Here is a 22,079-nt window from a genome sequence, read left to right on the forward strand (position 1 = left end):
CCACACAATGCAAGTGCTTTCTAAGTCTCTGTTGGGTTTTCTAATATCAGCAAATGCAAGCCATAAGAACAGGGTGGGGTTTATTGTTTTTGTGAGAAGAGTTAAGTAATATTGAGAAAGCACCAGGAATTTGTGGTTATTTTTGCATTTTAGTATATATAATACATATACCCTTTTCATGAAATTTACAGATCATAGCTTTTTAAAAATTTGATTACATTATGGTCATAGTAAAGACTTAGTTCAGATTTTTTTACAGGCTTATTTTGACATATGGATTTTGATATACTTTTTTTGTATGTGCCAGTCGCTGTGACATGATGACCTGTTGGATAGTTATACCTGATACCTGTTGCTGTAAAGATTCTTTTCTTTTTGTTAACTGGTTTGTGTGTATGTGTTTTGGAATAGTTTGAAATCTACTTAGACATTATCTGTTATACTTTGTTTTTCATCAACAGAGTTGGGGGCCAAACATAGTGCTACACTTAATACCAGCAGTTGAGAGTTCTAGGCCAACCTGGCACGTAGTGAGACTCTGTCTCAAACAGAGCAATATAAAATAAAAAGAGTTGAGTAGGCTCTACAGCCCATAAAACCTAAAGTCTTCATTCTTTGCCCTTTAGAGAAAATATTGCCAACTCTTGTTCTAGTTTATTTCAGTCTTAGTTATTGAAGCCAGAAGTTATTTCAGAGATCTCTGCCTGACTCTGCCTTTTGAATGCTTGGATAAGATTTAGTTTTTATTCTAATTTATTTGTATGATTGTGTGAATGTGTGTCATGTGTAAGCATGTGCCTGTGGAGACCAGAAGAGGGAGTAAGATCCTTGGAGCTGGAGTTACAGGCAGTTGTGAACAAGGCAACATGGGTATCAGTGATCAAACTTGTGTCCTGTGGAAGAGCAGGAAGCAGTGTTAATACTTGAGCCACCTCTCTAGCTCAAGATGCAAATTTTTGCAAAAAACTTAGGGGAAGACCAAAGGCTAAGATCCAGGATAAAGAAGGCATTTCTTTTGATCAGCAAAGGCTAATCTTTGCTGGAGGATAAATGTACCTTGACTACAACATTAAAAAGGACTTTTTTGTGCCATTTTGTGTTGAGACTTTGTGGTCACATACCACTTATAAGAAGAATGAGCTTATGACAAAGATGCTTAAGTCAGCTGTCCTAAAATCCTATAACATACAGGAAGATGACAATATCAGTCACCTTGGTTGAGCGTGCCCTTCTTTATGGCCAGTGACTTTGACAGACATATGGACAATCTTATCTGACTTGCTGCTTCAGTGAACCAGAAGACAAGTGAATGTGTATGAGTTAATAAAGGCCATGAAAGACAAGGAAACAAAATAGGACCACAGATAGATTCAGTGTTTGCAGGGCACAGTGTAGAAGGGAAACATGACACACCTCTTTCTATATCTCTTCAGCTATGATACATCATTTCCATGTGTACCCACATTACCCCAAACAAGCATACCCACAAAAGCTAATAAACTGACAGGTGTAGTATGCACAAATGGCACATTTCTCCTGAGATTCAACATGGTGCCAAGAGCCTATTGCATCACTCACTGTTTTCTTCACTATGTGTACATATTTGTTGTTGGAACTGTCTGAAAAAGCCTGCAAATATTCCTGTGATTCATGGTGATAAGCAAAAAAGGAAACATTTTATATTTCATAGCATGAGGACTGAGGCTTTTAGAGTAGATGGGAAGGTGGTGGTAGAGTGACTTCTGCCAAGAAGTAAGGAAACAGATAAACTGTTGAAGTTCTGTTACATATGCAAAAGCACTCTATAAAGCTAACTTGCAGATCTTGACTGTGTATCAAAATTATCTATCTCTGTTAGTGTTGACACACCACGCAGAGGTGTGCTTATAGTGAAAAAAGCAAAGATGTCCTGAAAAACTCCAATACCGAAGGAAGCAGTATTCAGTAGTCTGAATTAAGAAAGAACAAGATGTTAAGAGTTCAGAGTTTTATCATAAATTCATCTGTCGAGCATAGTTTTTGCTGATTAAAATTTGACACCAGAACAAGTCTATAAATGCTGATGAAACATATGCTAATTTACAGCCGATAACACAACCTTTACAGGGTCCGAGAGTACCAAGGACAACTCTGCTGAAATGTGCTAATGAGCTTCTGTGACAGGCAATAGCGTGTGTCCCTGCTGTTTAAAGGAGTGAATTTCTTCCCAGTCTGTCGTTAAAACAAGAAGACACAGATCACCAAGGGTATTTTTGTTGACTATTCTCACAAACATTTATTTCAGTAGTTTGTGCTCAATGTAGGAAAGCTGGCTAGGATAACAACTGGCTCCTTCAGTTAATTAAAATTCACTTAGGTACACTAATTTATTTTTAAGTGCTCTGTGTTCTTATCTGGGCAATGGCAAATCCGTTGAATAGTCAGATATCAGACCATCTATCATTAGAGAAAAGTCTGTTGGGGAAGCATTGTGTTAAAGGTTTGTGTATAGATGATGGCAGCTAATTTTCATTGTACATTATAGAAGCAGAACAATTTTGTGTGTTGTGTATATGCATGTGTGCACCTGCAGATGTGTATGCATGTGTGTATTTGTCTGATGTCATCCACTTTGATTATTGAGATAGGGTATCTTTATTGTTTTGTAGTGCTCAGATTAGCTGGGCTGGCTGCTTAGTGAATCTACTAGTAATCATGTTTTCCTCATCCTGGAACTGGAATTATATGTGCACTTCAGCTTTATTTTGTGGGCCCTAGGGGTCAGACTTAGGTCCTTATGCTTGAAAATCAACTGAGCCATCTCCCCAGCCCACAAAATGACTTTGTGTAAGTTCTGTTGATAGCATTTTGGTCAACGTGTACAAGATGAGTTGATAGCATCATATTGCTTTTGTATTTAATTTAAAACTATTCATTGAAAAAGTCTGAAAAATAACAAAATGGTCCTTTGAGAGAGGCTCAGCAGTTAAGAACACTTGCTATGTTTGCAGAGGACATAGGTTCCATTCTCAGTACCTACATGGAGGCTCACAATTGCTTGTAACTTCAGTTCCAGGAGATCTGATGCCCTTTTCTGTTCTGCAGGCTCCTGCATGCAGTAGTATACATACATATATGCAGGTAAAACACTCAGACAAAAAAATTATGGTACCCAAATATTATAAAGTAGAAAATAAAAAATCACTTCCAGTCTTGAGGGGTAGTATTTTAAGTACTTTTGAAATGTACAGGTGTACATATCATAAATGTACAGTTTGTTCAGCATTGTACAACTAAATATGTTATGTCTTTTTATCATTATTTCTCTATTCATGTTCTTTCTCATGCCTTGTTTGAATTTTCTTGTACTTTAATAGGTATTGAACATGTGCTAAGCAAGTATCAATCTATCTCCTGGCCTTGATTGTTGGCTCTACCATCAAGGTGTACTTAGAACTAGGTTTCTTATATGTGTCAGGATGCATATGAGACACTTTGTCTTACCATTGTTTTGTATTGTTTTGAGGTCAGATCTCACTGTGTAGTCTAGGCTTTCCTAGAACTTACTAAGTGACCCAGGCTGGCTTCAAACTTGATCTTTCTGTCTTAGCTTTCCTAAGTGTTTGAAGTATAGGCATGAATATTTGGCTTATTTCAACACTGTTGATGCTGAATTTAACTACTTGGTTAAAGCTTTTGTAATTGCTGATTAATCCCTGGGTGACTTTTTAAAAGTGTTTATTTTAAAACAGGGCCTTACTATGTTATGCATGCCTGGCTGATCTAGAACTTGCTATATGACCCAGGCTGGCCTCAAACTCAGAGTCATCAATCTATCTCTGCCTCCTGTGCTGGGATTAAAGGCATGCAGCACCACACACATAGCTATTTAATATATATATATATATAATTTGCAAGTATGTATGTGCACCATGTGCTTGTGTCTGCGAAGGCCTGAAGAGTGTCAGATACCCTATAATTGGAGTTATAGGTGGTCACAACCACCCAGTGTGATTCTGGGAACCAAATTTGGGTCCTCTGGAAGAGCAGCAATTTCAGTTAGGTGCTGAACCATCCCTCTAGTCCCACAAGTGATATTTGAAACTATGATTATATTGTTCCCCAACAGCTTTTCATTCAGTAACTTCTTTAATATTGGTGGTGGTTTATTTGAGACAGGGTCTCACTATATAGCTTTGGCTGTCTTGGAACTCACTACATAATTCAAGATGGCCTCAAACTCACCTTGGATTAGAGGTGTGGGTCACCAGGCCTAGCTAACTCAATGATTTTTAAAAATAATTTATTTTTAATTTTATTTGTATTGGTGTTTTGCCTGCTGTATGTCTGTGTGATGATGTTCAGTCCCCAGGAACTGGAGTTACAGACAGTGTGAGCTGCCATGTGGGTGCTGGGAATTAAACTCCAGTCATCTGGAAAATTAGCCATTGCTTTTCTTAACCACTGAACCATCTCTCCCCCAGTGATTTTCACATCCACTTAGGCAGCTTTCCTGAGTCACTTAATCAGTTATGAGAGTTGCAAAATGGTGAGTTGAAATTTAAGTGAGTTAAAGGTCACTTAAATTTTTCTGTAGTCCTCTGTAAGGAATTTCATTCCTCCACCTTTTTCATTTTCTTTTTAGATAAGATCTAATGTATCCAGCCTGGCTCTGAACTCATGATCATCTTGCTTTTAATTCCCCAGTGCTGGGATTATAGGAGTACACCACCATGTCTGACTTCTTTATATTAATTCTGGTTGTGTATTCTAAGATGGCCTTGAATTTGGAATCTTTCTTCCAGTCTCCTCCATGCTGGGATTATAGGCTTATGCCAGCTTTTTATTTTATTTTTTCAGTAAACTTCATGAAGCCACTCAGTGGGGCTCATTGCTATTTCAGGACTTATTGCTATAGTTGTATCTGCATATGGTGGTATTAGGAGAAGTTTTACATTTTGCATTATAACAGGTAAGTCTTTGTGGTATGTCTGTTAAAGTGAGACTCCTTATTGAATGATTTTTTTATGTAAACTTAGATAAAAATTATCCTACTTTGAATCTTTTTGATTAATTCTACTGAAACAAGACTTTTCAGAATCTAGGGCAACTGTGTTGAGGAATTTCCATTTACACTAGGCAAGAAAGTAAACAGTAAGTGGAGAGTAAGGTAACAAACACTTACGGTATCAAAAAACAACCGTGAAAAGGATCTGTCTTAATGTGCTAGCCCATTGCAGTTTAACATATTGCTTACAACCTTCACAATAGAATTTGAGTGACTTCAGTTACACATTCCAGGAGACTGGCAGTCTGTTACAATCAGAGTCTGAACTTTAGAGCAGGCTAATTTACAGAGATGGGATGAAGAAAGTTGTGGATTTGTATTACACACTCTCACCTGACACTGTATCTGATCCCATACCTGCTGATTGACATCTTGAATGAGCTCTTTGAAGCAAGTTCCAACTTAATTAAAACGTTTGCTTGGTTAGCAGTGATCTGTGAAAGCCTGTGATAAATATTGAATCAGGTTCACCTGCTGGTTGCTGTGAGTGGATAAACAGCTGCTTTGTGCAGTTTAATCATGAAGCTGGCAATAGAGTACTACTGTTTAATTTTTTTTAAAAGGATGATTGAAAAGGTATAGTTACGTCACACTTACATCTTATTGAAGTGTGTGCTTATGTGAGATTTTGTACAGCAGGCATTTGGTATCTTTTTGGATGGTGTAGAAAGCAGCAAATGGTTGATAAAGTTAACAGCAATCCTTCCTTTTATGCCTCACAGCTTGTATTATAATTCTGTTAATTGGCCTTTTACGACTGGCTTTTTATATGTGTGTCTTTTTAAAAGAAAACCTATGGTCACACAGCGGGTAAGATGACAAAACACAGCCCTGAGTGTGAGAGAGGCTTGTAGAGAGGAGGGGTCTGCTAGGGTGAAAGGGAGATGAGGGGAAAGTGGGGGACAAGAGTAACCAGGTGTGTGGTGTACATGGGTGAAATTATCAAAGAATACATTTAATAAAAACAGGGCAAGGCTGGAGAGATAGCTCAGTGGTTAAAAATGCTTCCTGGCCTTTCAGAGCTCAGTTCCCAGTACCAACATCAGGCAGGTCACAATAGCCTGTGACTCCAGTTTCAAGGCCACCTTTTTCTGGCCCTCCTCAGGTGCCCACACATACATGGCATGTATTCGTAAACACATACAGATAAAAAAAATAAGTCTAAAAAAGGAAAAAAGGAAATGTTTCTGTATTTTCTTTTTTGCTGTTATCTTTTTAAATTAATTAATTAATTTACTCCCAGATGCTGCCTCTCTCCCCCAATATACCTACCTGGGGCATCAGATCTCTACAGGATTAGGTGCATCCTCTCTTACTGAGGCTAGACAAGGCAGTCCTTTGCTACATATGTGCCAGGGTCCTCGGGCCAGCCCTTGTGTGCTCTTTGGTTGGTGGCTTAGTCTCTGAGAGCTCCCAGGGGTCCAGGTTAGTTGATACTTTTGGTCTTCCTATAGGGTTGCCATCTTCTTCAGTTGCTTCACTCCTTACTCTAACTCTTTCATAGGGGTCCCCAACCTCTGTCCGTCCCATGCTTGGCTGTGGGTATCTGCATCTGCCTCAGTCAGCTGCTGGTAGACCTCTCAGACTACAGCCATGCTAGGCTCCTGTCTGCAAGCACAACATGGCATCAGTAATAGTGTCAGGGATTGGTGCCAGTTCATGGGATGGATCCCAAGTTGGGCTGGTCACTGATTATCCATTCCTCCAGTCTCTGCTCCATTTTTGTCCTTGCATGTCTTCTAGACAGGAGCAGTTTTGAGTTGAAAATTTTGTATGTGAGTTGGTATCCCCACCCCTCCACTGGGGGTCCTGTCTGGCTACTGGAAGGGGTCTCTTCAGTTTCCATATTCCCACTGTTGGGCATTTCAGCTATGGTCAACCACATTGAATTCTGGGAGCCTACCCCATCCCAGGTCTCTGGGACTTCCTAGAGATTCCCCACACCCAACCCCCAGCAGCTGCATGTTTCCATTGTTCTCCTGGTCCTCTGGTCCTCTCTCCTGTATATTTCTGTATTTTTATTTGGTTAGATTTAGGTTTTGAACTTGACTTTATATTTATTGTGGATTTTGCAGAATTTCTTTCTTTCTTTTTTTTTTTTTTTGACAATAGAAAATAAAATAGAATTAGAACACATCTCAAGTTTTCTTAGCTTTATGTTATATTAGGTAATTGGTGGATATTAAAACTGGAGTGGGTTTAAAAGCAGTGGTCAAACCTCTATGAAATGGTCTTGACTATCACCCTTTTTATTCCTGTCTAGAATGAATGTGTTTGGCCAAGTTGGTTGTGAAGGAAATGCTGTTGCTATTTCATTCCCACCATAAAGTCTGACAAATTGTGGACTAAAGCCCTCCTCAGAGTCCCTTTTGAGCACTTGATAACCGTTGTGGAATCATTATTTTAAAAACTGATTTCCTAAGCCCAGCCTAGGTAGTTCATACCTTTAATTCTACTGCTTGTAGGGCAGAGGCAGGAGGATCTCTGAGTTTGAGGCCAACCTGGTCTACACATAGTGACTTCCAAGTCAGTCAGAGCCACACAGTGAAACCATGGCTCAGAAAAAACAGACAGACTGACAGACACACACATACACACAAAAATCAGTCAAACAAAAATCTTGAAAATCAAAATCAAACCAAATCTTGAAGTCCTGATCCTCCTGCCTCTACTTCCCAAGTTGTACAGTTTACACGTGTGTATGCTGGAGGTTGGACCTAGAGTTTTGTCCATGCTAGGCAAGTACCCTACCCACTGAGTTACCCCAGTCCTCTTTTAGCCCATATATATTGTTTCCCTGTGATTATTTACTGTAGTAGTCTTTCCTAGTTTTCTACTTAAAACTTTCATATTTTGCTGGGCATTGATGGTGCACACATTTAGTCCCAGCACTAGGGAGACAGAAGCAGAAGAAACTATGTGAATACAAGACCAGCCTGCTCTACAGAGTAAGTTACAGGACAGCCAGGGCTACACAGAGAGACCCTCTCTTGTAAAAACAAAACAAAAACTTCATATTTTTATCCCTGCCTTTGATTTATTTGGAAGTTTTGGAGAGTTACGTTTAGGTTATACTCATCTTGTTCAGCATTGCTGTGTTGGAGATATGCTTATACATAATGTTATAGTTCACTTTTATGTATGCTTTTCATTGGTTGGGGAAACCCTTATTCATTGTCTATTCTATTAAAAGATGTAACATATTTTCCTCACTACTAAAACAATGAGGTTGGACATGGTGGTTCATACCTCAGCACTAGGGAGGCTAAGGCAGGAAGATTACTATGAATTTGAGGCCAGCCTATGCCAATAGTGAGTTCCAGGCCACCTTCTACAGAGTAAATATAAATACCTTGTCTCAGAAAACAAAAAACAATGGGTCAAATCATATCCCTTGTGTAACTGTCTTTGTATTTAAAGATTTATACAACATGTGTACTGGTGGTCTCATGCTGGGTTTAAAATTATTTTATTAAAGATTTATTTTTAATTGCATGTATGCATGTGTATCTGTGTGTGGATCTAGTGTATGCAGAGGCTAGGAGAGGGTATTAGATCTCTGGATCTGGAGTTACAGGCCATTGCTAGCCAACCAGTGTGGGTGCTGGGAACCAAATTCAGGTTCTCTGGAAGAACAGCAAGCACTGTAACCACTGAGCCATCTCTTGAGCCCCCAAAGAATTTGTGTATCTTTGATTTCATTAGTGTTTTCCACTATGTGATTTCACTGTTTTCCAAAGTAGATCTGTCAGTTTGTGCGTGTATTCATCCCTTATGAGAGCGGTTTCACACTCTTTCCAACACCCAGTCTGGTGAGTGTAAAAGGGAAATTGTGATGTTTTCTTTGTTTTGTTTTGTTTTGGTTGGTTAGTTGTTTAGTTGGTTTTTTGAGACCAGGTTTCTCTGTATAGTCCTGGGTGTCCTAGAACTCACTTTGTGGACCAGGTTGGCATCAAACTCAGAGACCTGCCTGCCTCTGCCTCTCTAGTGCTGGAAAATTGTGGTTTTAATTAGCATTTTCCTAATTACTGAGATGGGCTAAGCATTAGGTTGTTAATGTTTTCAAGTACCCATCAACCTTTCCACTGTTGGCTGGTGTGATCTCTGTATTCCTTGCTGCCCACTAGGTTTGCCTTTTTAAAGTGTATTTATCACAATTCTTGTGTTTTAGATACCTTTACTTATTTTTATTCATTGCAAATATATTTTCTTAGTCTCTGACTTCCTTTTACCTTATTTATTTACCTGGGGGGCGGGGGGCATCTTGTTGTTGTTGCTGCTGCTGTTGCTGCTGCTTTTCTTTTGGTAATTCTGGGTGTTGTCTATCCAGCTACTCTGCCATTGAACTACAGTACCCAGACCCTTTAAAGTTTTACTTTGAGATAAAGTCTTACTAAGTTGCCAAGCTAGCCTTGAATCATTTTGTACTCCTCCTACCTCAGCTTCTAGAGTAAGTGGGATTGTAAAGATTGTAGGCATCCAAGGGCCTAAAAAAGATGTCTTTTTAAGTAGTTTTATATATTAATGAGATTACATTTTCAATTATTTTTTGCTATTGGTTTATTGTTTTAACAAAAACCTTTCCTGGGGCTGGAGAGATAGCTCAGCAGTTAAGAGCACTTGTTCTTGCAGGGCATCCAAGTTCAATTCCCAGCACCACATGGCAGCTCATAACCATTCATAACTCTGGTTCCAGGGGATCAGACCACTTCTGACCTCCCTATATGTGATGCATATCCATATAGCAGGCAAAATGTTTATACATATAAAATAACACTAAACAAACAAATGAATAAATAAATTCTTTTCTAAGGGGGGGGGGCTAGTGTGTTGCTATAATGCCAGCATTCTAGAGGCTGAGGCAAAAGGATCAAGTTTGGAATCATTTTGGGTTTCAAAGAGAGAGCTCAGTATTAGCCTGGGCTACAAAGTGAGACCCTGCCTCAAAAAAACAAAAACCAATCCAAATCAAACCAAAACAAAAAACCTTACTCACATTTGAATCACATGGACTTTTTCTTTTTAAAAAAATATAGGAGCAATGACCTTATAGTCTTCAAAACCTGAAATATTTATTCTCTAACCCTTGATGAAAAACATTGCTGATGTAAAAAAAAAAAAAAAAAGTTTCCTGACTCTCTGTAAAGAGTCTATTAATTGAACGAGCTTTCTCTTCCACGCTTTTGTTATAGTCACCATGGATCTTGATAGACAATATCTAATTTAAATGTAAGTTTAAGTAATTTTTATGAGCTGTGTACTTTAATTCATAATTTATCCTTAGTAATATTTTGTAATTGCATCAGAAAAATAATGCACATAGAACAAACTGGAAACAATTCTGTAATTCATGAAACTGGCATTGATAAACTCTCCAAACTGCCCCTTGTAAGGCAAGTAAAGAGAGAAGCCTTTTTTGCAGATGAGGTTGGGTGGCCCTTGTCATTGTCTTCTACTTGGTTTGGTGGAACCAGGAGTTCTAATGTTTCTTGACTGAATAGATGGGTGGAATGTGATACTGCTTGTGCAGTTCCTCATCCAGGGACAGCTTTAATAAGTGGTAGTTATTAATATTGAACCTCTTAGGATATGTATGTGTTACTCACAGCAAAACTGCCACAAATACTAGCATAAGATGATTTAACCTCAAAGAGTAGTAAAATATCCGGTGCTTTTGCTTTAAAAAGCCAATGATTTGATTTTTTAAGTACCTTTATCATATTTAAACCTCTTTAAATTAGGACTTACATATTTATCAGACATTTAAAATGTGATATTAGGCTATAGTAGTTTGTTTTGGGATGCCGAGTCATAGTCCTCCAAGGGAAATGTGTCATGTGAAGAAATGTGAGCTGCTGTCCTTAAGGAAGCTGTAGTGGGACAAAGTAGCTGTACATCTGGGAAGTTAGGAAAATGGGAATTACTATTTTCTGTAATTTAATCTCCTCCATATAGTTTGCATTTCCTTTCGTGTGGGGGGGGGGGAAGGGAAGAAGGGAGAGAGAAGCAGAGAGAGAGAATATGCAAGTGCACACATGCATTTTCAGACTGAGCTTCAGTCCAGACTGCCTTCAGACTAGCTGAGGATACCTTTGAATTGCTGATACTCCTGCCTCCACTCCCCAAGTGTGGGATAACCAGTGTGTGCCACCACACCATGCTTAAAATTTGTTTTGTCCATAGAAAGTATGCTCTTTTTGTTCTGCTTTTTCCAAAGACTATTGAATCCATAGCCTCTGTTTAGAAGTTCTGCAGTACACAGAATGTCAGAGTAACTTGATGAATTCAGTTAAAATTCCATGCTATAATTTGCTTCCCACTTTCTCTGTGATACTGTTGTTAGCTATTTCAGTGTATGTGGCACCGACTGATGCTGTTTGTTTCCTGCCTCACTGTTGGCAGTGATAGTAATTTCTATTTCCTAATTTTTCTTTTCTAAAAATTTATGGCCTTATTCATTTTATTTTTGAAGTGGTTAGGCATACTGTTTTAAAAGGGGTGTGTTGGGAAAATTGCAGAGAGCTGTGGTAGGTACTTAAGCAGCTGATGTTTTAGTGTGCCCCACTTGAAACTGTTCCTCACAGCTTTATGCAAGGAATGGTGGAAACACTCGGCAGCTGCCCTTTCTCTCATAATCAAACTTCTAATCCTTCAACCTATTAAAGAATTCAGGTATATCTTTATACAATAGGACAAGAGAGTAACTAGAAATTAAAATTAAACATGTGGAAAGTTTTCTAGTAATTCTTGGTTTTTAACTCCCCAAGAACAGTGTTGGCAAAGAATTGAAAGGGACTTTGAGCAGGTGTGTCCTGTCCTGTCCACAGGTGTCCTCTGTATTTTTCTTTAAATGATACTGTACTTTTGCTTCTATGGATCGTGAGTTTTGTTGTCTTCTCTTGAAGAAAGTATCTAGATGTGAAGAGGAAGCCATTTTACAGAGCTTGATCATAACTCATGGACATTTACAGGCCGTAGAGTTGACAAGTTTTGGAGAACAAGTGTTTCACCTACTGGCCTTCCATATTCTGGATGAGAGTTTACAGTTTTAAATTTTGTTTTGTAGTGTCTTGATAAAAATTCTATAAATTTAAAGAACATATACAAAAGCAACCATTCTATGAAGCATAAATCTGTTAAGAGAGAAATAGGCAATGAGGCTATTTTCATTCATCTGATTGTTTCAATATCCCAAGTCCAAAGGTTTCAGAGAGTGGCCATGGAGTAGCAGTTTATTCACGGGTCAAGGAGTGTTCTGATCTCCTGTCATTGCTATTATTCACATCCTATCTTGTGTATTCTTTCAGCGTTGAAAGTTAATAATTTTGGTTCAAGCAGCTCCTTTTGTTCTTGGCTAAATGCTTATTGAAGAGCTTCCATTCTGCTGTCATGCCACTTTTCCATCTTCAAACATTCTCTCGATCATTTAAGTGATAATCTCGGGTCTACATAGGAACAAGACGCCACTGTCTTAATTTCAGTCTTATTTTTTCCTTGCCTAACTCCCCACTGAGAACTGTCTTAAGGCTTCTACTTTGAATTCATAGATACAGAATTATTTCAGATCACTTTAAAAGTTAACAAACAAAACACATTTCGTATGAAAATATCCATGGTTTATACCTTCCTGAATTAATGATGTGAACAGTTAGTGGGATCTAAATCATGTTTAAATTTTTTTTTTAATCATGAACTTTTGTTAGTAGAGCTACTACATAACATTTGAAGATGAGAAGTGATTATTAATGCCAAATTCACCCATCTTAACATTTAAAAGTAGGAATACAAAATAGCAAGTTATAGAACTATATGGTAGTGGTTCTTTTTGTTTGAAAATATTTATATCAAAAATATGTTCTCATATATATATGTCTATAAATTAAATATGAAGGCATTTGTAGTGGTTGATTTATTTTATATATTTCTGAACATTGTTATTTGAAAGGGAGTCAGGAAAAAGGTGAACTTAAAAGAAGTTGGTAGTAAATATTAAGTGAAATTAATGTTGAAAAGTGTTCTCTCAAAAAGAAGTTTTCTAAGCCTTGAGAGCCATTTTAATGAATTACCTTTAGGGTTCTGTATAATGTATAATGTATCCATATAGAACACAATGATTTAATGAGTCCTAGCAGTCTAATAGTCAAGTAAATTCAACAGCATTATAGGAAGAGAAATAGTATAATTGAGTAAAAACTTTGAAGGTATGAAAAAGTAAACTAATTCTGTACTTGCAATTACCTTAGTTTCTTAGTATGCTAATTAATTAACGTGATCACTGTAGAAAGTAAAAAAGAATTCAGTGCAAATATCATGATAGAATTTGCATTCCATTTTCTCTGTGAGTATAAGTTGTTAGATATTGCAACATATGTAATATAAACCACACGTCAGCTGTTTCCTGCTTCACTGTTGACAAGGGCCCCATTCATAACTCTTCTTTTATCCTTTCAGTGAATAAGTAATTATTCAATATAGAAGGCAGGATATTTGGAACTGGCTATTTAATGTGGCAGCACTCTGTAATGAAATCTGCTGTTACTGGCAACCTGAGAGGGGAATGTAACAATTCCAGCATGACTGTAACTTTATCTGCTTTGACTGAATGTTTATTTGGCACATCAGTGAACCTTTTATCCCAGTGAGTGACAGCTCCAGAAGGGTCACATTTACATCCATTCTATCATGTATTGTAATATTTAATGGTGGACAAGGTTGAGTGAGACTAGGAGTAATTTGAACTTGCTTTTCCACTGGACTGAGGCTAAGAGACAGCTTGATCTCCAGCATTGTGGTGTAACATACTATGACTTATCATTTGTTTATGAAGGCTAATCTTACTGATTACAGTTTTTTAATGCAGTAAGTAGAGTATTTGTTCTACCAAACCGAATATTTCCAGTGTAGATTCTTTTAAATGGTTGTGCTGCTTACCTTTTTTCTTACCAGTGACTGTTTCACTATATTTCTCTTACATGAAGCTTCATTCTGTCTCATTTGGTGGAGGAATGAGAGTTTTGAAGGGAGTGTTTATTAAGAATCTGTGAATTCTCATAGCATTAAACTTGCAAAAAAAATGAGGTGGGGGCAGAATTTGGAAGCAGGAATTAAAATCAGGTAAACTGTAGGCTGTATTCTTGAGGTTCCATTGCTGTATTTAAAGAGACAGTTACATGATTTAATTTATGATACTGAATCAGCAGTGAGCTTGTCCAGGGAGCTGTTTTGGTAACAGTTTTTCTGGTGGGTTTTCATTTCACACATGTAATTGGATTTCAGACATACTTGTTCCAAGCAAGCATCCTTTTTTTTCACTCACTGTAAAATGTTGATATTTTTGCATTCATTTTCTTGCCTTTGCTAGAGAATAATTTTTTTTTTTTTACTTTTTGTAGTGATGCTTAAGATTCAGCTTGTTATATCTATTCTTTTGTTAACCACCTCTCAAATGCTTTTTTAGAACATGTAGCATATTTGAGCTGTGCTGTGAGAAAAACCATCAGTTCTATAATGTCACAAGTTCACATAAGACCCAAGATAAATTGATGATTTTTCAATGTCATATTTAAAAACTATAAATTATAAAAGAGAACTGTTAAAATGTACTTTAAACATTTGGAATTGGAGAGTCAGTATGATATGTCAGAGAGAATGTAAGTGTGGAAACACTGTTTATAAGTTTGAGAAGATAGAGGACTAATTTGTATATGAGGCATAGTTTCTTCACTGGTGAATTTAGAGCTGTAATATCTGAAAGCTTCTTGGACCATTGTGATTGATAGAGATGTTACAGCATTTGCTGTGGTGGCCTAGACAGCTTCTGTTTTCTTTCCTGTTCCAGCCTGATGGCCTTTGTTCCAGGTGCCATTGTTCTACTAAACAAGGAGACAACGAAGAGTCTGCAAACACTGTTAAGAAAGATCACGGGGGACAATCCAAGAGACCTAAAATTTATTTTGGGACACGAACACACAAGCAGATTGCTCAGATTACTAGAGAGCTCCGTAAGACAGCTTACTCAGGGGTCCCGATGACTATTCTTTCCAGCAGGGATCATACCTGTGTTCATCCTGAAGTAGTGGGAAACTTCAACAGAAATGAAAAGTGCATGGAATTGCTGGATGGAAAACATGTGAGTAAAATTACTTTGATTTAAAGGGGAAAAAATAAGGCTGAAAAAAGATTCAAATTTCTTGATACATGTTCTATGTATTTTTTAGTGATCATTAAAGTAATATGAAAATCAAATTAATTACTAGCTTTGATGTTTTTTGAAAAATATTTTGCCATAAGAAAGTCTTGACTAACATTTAAACTGATAAATTTTGGTTTTTTTAAAATTTATAGATATTAATTTCTGTTATATTCAGATATAATCTTTTTTTTTTTAATTCCTCTCCCCAAAATAGTTAAACATGGGTTATCTCAGATGAGGAGATAAAGATGTTTTAAGAATCTTATCTAATTAGATCTAATCAGAATATTTTATATATTTAAATATAGTTTAAACTGAGCAAATTGTTAAAGTTTTAATATTGAGATACATGATTATTCTACTTTATAATTCTAATTAGTACATATTTTTTCAAAAACTTATATGAGATTATTAAATTTAAAACAATGTCACACATGGTCTTAATTTTTTCTAGGGAAATTGGTGTGCTATGAATTTAAAATGGGTAGAATGACATAAGACATACTTTTGTAAATACCATTTTAATCCTGGGCAGTATTATTTTGGGAGTCTATAATTAATGTAGCTAATGTGCTTAAAAATCGAAGTTGGAAGTATGAGGTTGTACTCAGAAATATTCAGCGAACCAGTATATAAAGTGAGCAATAGTAGTATATTTTGAAAAGTGTTTTGTCTGTTAATTTTATCAGAGTTGATTCTACATAGAAGCCTGTAGTCAGAGTCCCAAGAGTTTTGTTTCACTGATGGTCATCTCCTACCACAGAATATGAATAAACTATGTTTTATTATTCTTTCTTTCTCAGTGTTTTATTTTAACCAGATGAGAGTTTACTCAGGTTTTTTAGGCCTATTCATGACATTTTAACAGCTATTTAGCTTTGTGTAGTGAAAGAGACTGTACAGTATAAGAGGTTCTATGGACAAGCTTGAGTGACTTGTTCAGAATAAGGAAGAGAATATAGACTTGCTCAATCAAAGCACTGTGGAAATTCTGCAGTCGTATTTGTTGCCATTCAAGTTCTTTCTAATTAACTGAAGAATTGTGTGGAATCTCTTTTCTGTTTATGTTTTAAAGAAAAAGGGTTTTGTGCTGAAACTGCAAATACCATGTTTAAACCATTTTCTATAAGTTACTAATGGTTTTGTTAAACTCAAGTGCTGGCTGCCATTGTCATTAAGTCTTTTTTTATTTGTTCTTGATAAATTATACACTTGTAGGAAATATATAAATTAAAATATACTAGCAAAAGCAATTAAAATTTAAGGCAGTCTTTTGTATAATATTCTAGAATCCTGCATTTAATCTTTCTTTTCAAGTTTGAGTCATGTAAAAATAGTAGACTTCAATGCCCAGAATTTTTCATTGGCTTGAAATGAATGTGTATTCTGTTTTTGAATATTAGTGATGTAAGTAAGCAAAGATAGTTGCTTGTGGCTTGCTATACCTAGCTCTGTGTCAAAGCGCTTACCTTCTGGGTGTACATGAGCGTTCTTTTCCTTGTTCTCAAGCCCTTAGAGTAATTTGGTATTGTAATGAGGGCCAATTACAAAGTCACTGTAGGTGTCTATGTTTACTATGGCTGATTTACCAAAGCGAAATGATAAATAGATAACTGACACTGAGCTAAAGCAGTTTAAAGTGTGATAACACTCCAGACAGCAAACTCCTTTCTGGGTTCTGTTACAGGGCTAAAAGGGATGGGCTTTGGCTTCACTATCAGCCTGCACAGAGCTGTCGTTCTGAGAGCCCTTCAAGTGTAAACCTTCTGATTATTTGGCTTGATCTGAAGGCACATGTGCTTTTGTTCACTGTTTCTTTTAAAGTGCCTTCATACTGGAAAACTAGGCAGGCATCTGTCTGTTAAAATTAATTTTTTGTTTTCATTTGAGAAAAGAAAATTGGAAAAGTTGAGCCAATTCTTTAAAAAGTTTTAAATGTAGATCATCTTATTTTTAAAAAATTCAAATGAAGCAGTTGGAAGGATGGCTCAGAGGTTAACAGCACTTGTTGTTCTTTCAGAAGATCAGGGTTCAATTTTCAACACCCACATGGCAACTCACAAATGTCTGTAAATCAAGTTTTAGGGAATCAAATACCCTCTGTGGGGACCAGGAATGCACGTGGTACACATACATACATGCAGGCAACACACACCTGTAAAATAATGATAAGTCAGTCAATCAATCAATCAATCAATCAATCATCTGGGTATTGTGGTGCACAACTATAATCCAGCCCTTGGAGGCTCATGCAGGAGGATTCAAATTTAAGGCTAGCCTGGGCTACATAAGAAGATCCTGCTTTCCCTCACCCCAAAAAGAAAAGAACTAAAATGCATGGATAAAAGAGCCAAAGCTAGTCCAAGACAAGGAGGCCTGTTGCCCAGTTTCCTCTGTACTCCAAGAGGGTTCTCCAAGGAAACTTCTGTAAAGTTGTATATCTATTTTGCCAGAACATTTAAAAAGTAAAATTATTATTTGCTAGATTATATGTCCATATTCATTCTTTAAGCAAGAACACTTCACACAAACTTAAGCATGCTCTACTTTATCTTTACTTTACTTTTACTTTATCATACTTTAATCTGGCAGAGATTAAAGACATGTACTATCATTCCCAGCCTTACAAGGGTATATCTTTTGTATAAATTTGCTTAACATGTCTGCTGTTGGTCATAGAAAATGAATTTAGTTATAGATTTTTTGTTTGTTTGTTTTGACTTGGTTTTTTGGATTTGATTTTTGGTTGTTTTGTTTTTGTTTTGGTTTTTGTTTTGCTATTAAATTGTGCCCTGTATAATCACATTGGTGATAAAAATTGGAATTTTGAGATTTTGGCAACTTGCTCATTATTCAAAGCTTAAACCTTTGTTAATTTTTTTGTGATCTGACTGTTAGTTTCATACATTCTATTCATTCACCTAATTAAGTTATTTATGTTAGTTGGAATGTATTGCTGTGTACTCAGGTAGACCTACTATCTTACTGCCTCAGGCTCCCAGGTACTTGAACAGATGCTGGCCACCATGCCAGGCTGATTTTATACATTGCTTATTTCTTTTTAAAATTTATGTCTATGTGATCAGCCTGCATGCACACTACATGCATGTAGGAGCCTGTGGAGGCCAGAAAAGGGCATCAGGTGCCCTGGAACAAGAATTAAGGTGGTTGTGAGTCGCATGTGTGCTATGAACCAAACCCAGGTCTTCTGCAAGAACAGTTATTGCTTTTAACCACTGAGGCATTTCTCTTGCCCCCAGCTTTATACAGTTTATGTTAATATATGACTTTCATACTTGGAATGAGCTATTTAAAATTTTAATTTTTATTAATACTTATAATAACTGTTTTACTTCTGATAACATAATAACAAAGACATTAATAGATGTCATAAAAAATACAGATTATCGTTGGACATCTTGAGTGTTCATACAAGGGCTGGAGATTGTGACTCAGTGTTTGAGTACTTATCTAGAATGCACAAGGCCGTAGATTCAATATCCAGTACCACACAAACAAGAATTGCCATTCAAAGTAATGTCATACCTTAATAGAAACTATAAAAAGTACAAGTTAAAACAGATTTTTCCACCTTTAAAATAGGGAAAGATGGGAACTGAATAATATAATTTTGAATCTTTGGGATACTCTTATATTTTATGAACTTTTTTGTAATTATTTTTCTTTATTTTTCTCTCAAGATAGTCTTCCTTCTTTCCTTTCCCCTCCTTTCCCTTTCTTGTTTTCTTACTTCCAATATTGTCACATGGCTTAAATTTGAAAAGGGACAAGAGAGTGAACAGAAATTTTCTCCTTATTCCCTTCACCTAAATCTGTTTTGTTTTTTGTTTTTCCAGACATGTTTCTCTGCGTAGCTCTGGCTATCCTAGAACTCACTTAGTAGACCAGGCTGGCCTTGAATTCACAGAAGTCTGCCTGCCTCTGCCTCCTGAGTGCTTGGATTAAAGGTGTGCTATACCACCATCCAGCATCCTAATTCTATTCTAAAAGCAACAAGAGATTCCATTGCTTTGTTTATCCTTTCAGATAGGTTATGGCTAATGTCATGGCTACATCAAACAATTTAAGAATATTTTTCTCAAGCTTATTTTGTATTTAAGTTTTCTCTCATTCTGAGACTATACTATAATTTCTTTATATAGTTTTGAATATGGCCTGTAATTCCAGCTCCATGAAGCAGGAGGATTACTTGAGCCCAGGAGTTCAATATGGGCAACATAGTGAGCTCCCTGTTTTGGCAGGAAGATATGATTGTGATTATAAATATGAAAGTATTTATTTTCCCTATAAAGTATTAGCTTTTGGTTTTAGTAATGTTTTTTTAAGTTCTGAGATAATCTTATTTTATTCCTTCAATTCTGAAGTTGGTTCACCTATCACTTATGTCTGTTTTCAGGGGAAGTCCTGCTATTTCTATCATGGTGTTCATAAAATTAGTAATCAGCAGACGTTGCAGTATTTTCCGGGGATGTCCAAAGCCTGGGACATAGAAGAACTTGTCAGCCTTGGGAGGAAACTGAAAGCTTGTCCTTACTATACAGCTCGAGAACTGATAGATGATGCTGACATAATTTTTTGTCCCTATAACTACCTCTTAGACCCACAAATAAGGGAAAGTGTGAGTATATATAGAAATTAGAACTTATTGCTTACTGAGATAAGTGATGAATTCTGAAAGTTTTATGTCTTTTTCCTCCCTTTGTATTGGATATACATAAACAGAGTACCAAAAACATGTTCAAAGGTGAACTAAGAAGTGACTTTTAAGCCCAGGCTTGACTGAGTCACATTGGGCTAGAGGAATCTTGGTTGTGCTGGGCTGTCTGTCCTTTGTTTATGTGGCATCCCTGGTTTTGTCTCTGAGATGCCAATAGAATCCTCACAGTTGTTGCAATCAGATATCTCTAGACACTGCCATATGTCTCCTGTGGACCAGTTGTTCCCATATAAGACCATTCTTCTCTCCATTCATGAACTTAAGAGTTGTTTGTTTTTTTGAGACAGGGTTTCTCTATGTGGTCCTCCCTATCCTAGAACTCAGTCTATAGACCAGGCTGGGCTCGAACTGGGAGATTTGCCTGCTTATGTCTTCCAAGTGCTGAGATCAAAGGCATGTGCCACTACCACCTTGTAAAGTTAAGAATTATTTTAAAAACATTTCTCTGAGGGGAAAAATAACTATCTTCAAAAGCTTATATTAAGAAAATATGTGCTATGAAAGTTGTGTGTTGTAAATCTTTTTAATAATGAACTTTAAGTTTTATTTGTTTGACTTTTATTATAATTACTATAGCCTAAGACCAAGAGTAAACAGTTAGATGTAGCCAGTTACTGCTTTCTTTGGGTGTGACTGTACAGTTCATGTTAGCTTTTTGCTCTTTTTTTCTGTTCCAGGGTTGTTTTGTTGTGTTTTATCTTTAAGACAGGATTTCATATAGCCCAGTAAATTAGCCTTGAACTTGTTATGTAGCTGAGGGTGACCTTGAGCTTCTGATCATCCTGCCTCTACTGTCCGAGTGCTGGGCTTGCAGCAACTCAGTGTGCGTCTGCCACACTCAGCTCTCGCGGTTCTGGCGATCCAACTCAGGCTCATCCATGTTAGGCAAGTGCTCCACCAGCTGAGTCATGGCTGCAGCTCCAGATTTTAAAGTTCAAAATTAATACGCACTTACATTTTTTGATATTTTATTTAATTTTTTTATTTTATGTGTATTAGTTTACCTGAATGTATGTATGCCTGTATAAAACATGTATGAGGTTCCCATGGTTCAGAAGCGGGTGTTAGACACTCCCATAAACTGAAGGTACAGACAGTTTTGAGCCCTGAAGTGGGTTTTGGGAATTGAATGCAGGTCTTCTGGAAGAGCAGCAAGTGCCATCTCTTCAACCTCAGTTAGGCATTTTATTTGCTACCACACCATACCAACCTCTGCTACTATACCTTTATTGGTTAGCTCATTTTTTTCAATTCACTTTACTTCCCATTCACTGCCCCCCTCCCACTTACCCCCTCTCATAATCTTTTCTCCCATCTCTCCTCCTCTTCTCCTCTGAGCAGGTACACCCCCTCCCCAGAAAATCCCCCCACCCATGCTGGTACATCAAGTCTCTGCAAAGCTAGGTGCATCCTACTGAGGCCAGACAAGACAGCCCAGCTAGTAGAACATATCCCACAGACAGGCAACAGTTTTTGGATAGCCCCCGCTCCAGTCGTTCCAGACTCACATGAAGACCAAGCTGCTTATCTGCTATGTATATGCAGGGAGGCCTAGGTCCAGCCTATGTATGTTATTTAGTTGGTGGTTCAGTCTCTGAGAGTCCCAAAGGTCCAGGTTAGTTGACTCTGTTGATCTTCCTGTAGAGTTCCTATCCCCTTTGGGGCCCTCAATTCTTCCTCCTGTTCTTCCATAAGAGTCCCCAAGCTCCATCCACTGTTTGGCTGTGGGCATCTGCATCTGTCTGAGTCAGCTGCTGGGTGTAGCCTCTCAGAGGACAGCCATGCTACACTCCTGTCTGCAAGCATAACAGAGTATCATTAATAATGCCAAGGGTTGGTGCTTGTCTATGGGATGAGTCTCTCAAGTTGGACTGGTTATTGGTTGGCCATCTTTTTTGTCCCTCGCTGCACCTGATCCTGAATGCCCCCACCCCCCATTCCCTTCCCCATGCCCTCTCCTACCCACTTCTCTCCTTATATCTGCCCCTTAAGACTATATTTTAAAGATTTGTTTATTTACTTATTATATGTATAATGTCTGCATGCATGTGTACTTACACACCAAAAGAGGACATCAAATCTCATTACAGATGGTTGTGAGC

At 37.3% G+C, this 22,079-nt stretch overlaps 1 protein-coding gene across 1 annotated transcript in view; it reads left to right on the top strand.

Moving 5' to 3' along the window:
- The window catches only part of Brip1 (BRCA1 interacting DNA helicase 1), a 128,558-nt gene that overhangs the window by 21,456 nt on the left and 85,023 nt on the right, over positions 1-22,079 (top strand). The window contains exons 7-8 of the mRNA XM_034507581.2: positions 14,886-15,176; positions 19,657-19,878. Coding sequence (XP_034363472.1) covers positions 14,886-15,176; positions 19,657-19,878 — 513 coding nt within the window. The remainder of the gene's footprint in view (positions 1-14,885; positions 15,177-19,656; positions 19,879-22,079) is intronic.

This window comes from Arvicanthis niloticus, chromosome 6 (assembly GCF_011762505.2).
Source record: "Arvicanthis niloticus isolate mArvNil1 chromosome 6, mArvNil1.pat.X, whole genome shotgun sequence".
Classification (NCBI taxonomy): Eukaryota; Metazoa; Chordata; class Mammalia; order Rodentia; family Muridae; genus Arvicanthis; species Arvicanthis niloticus.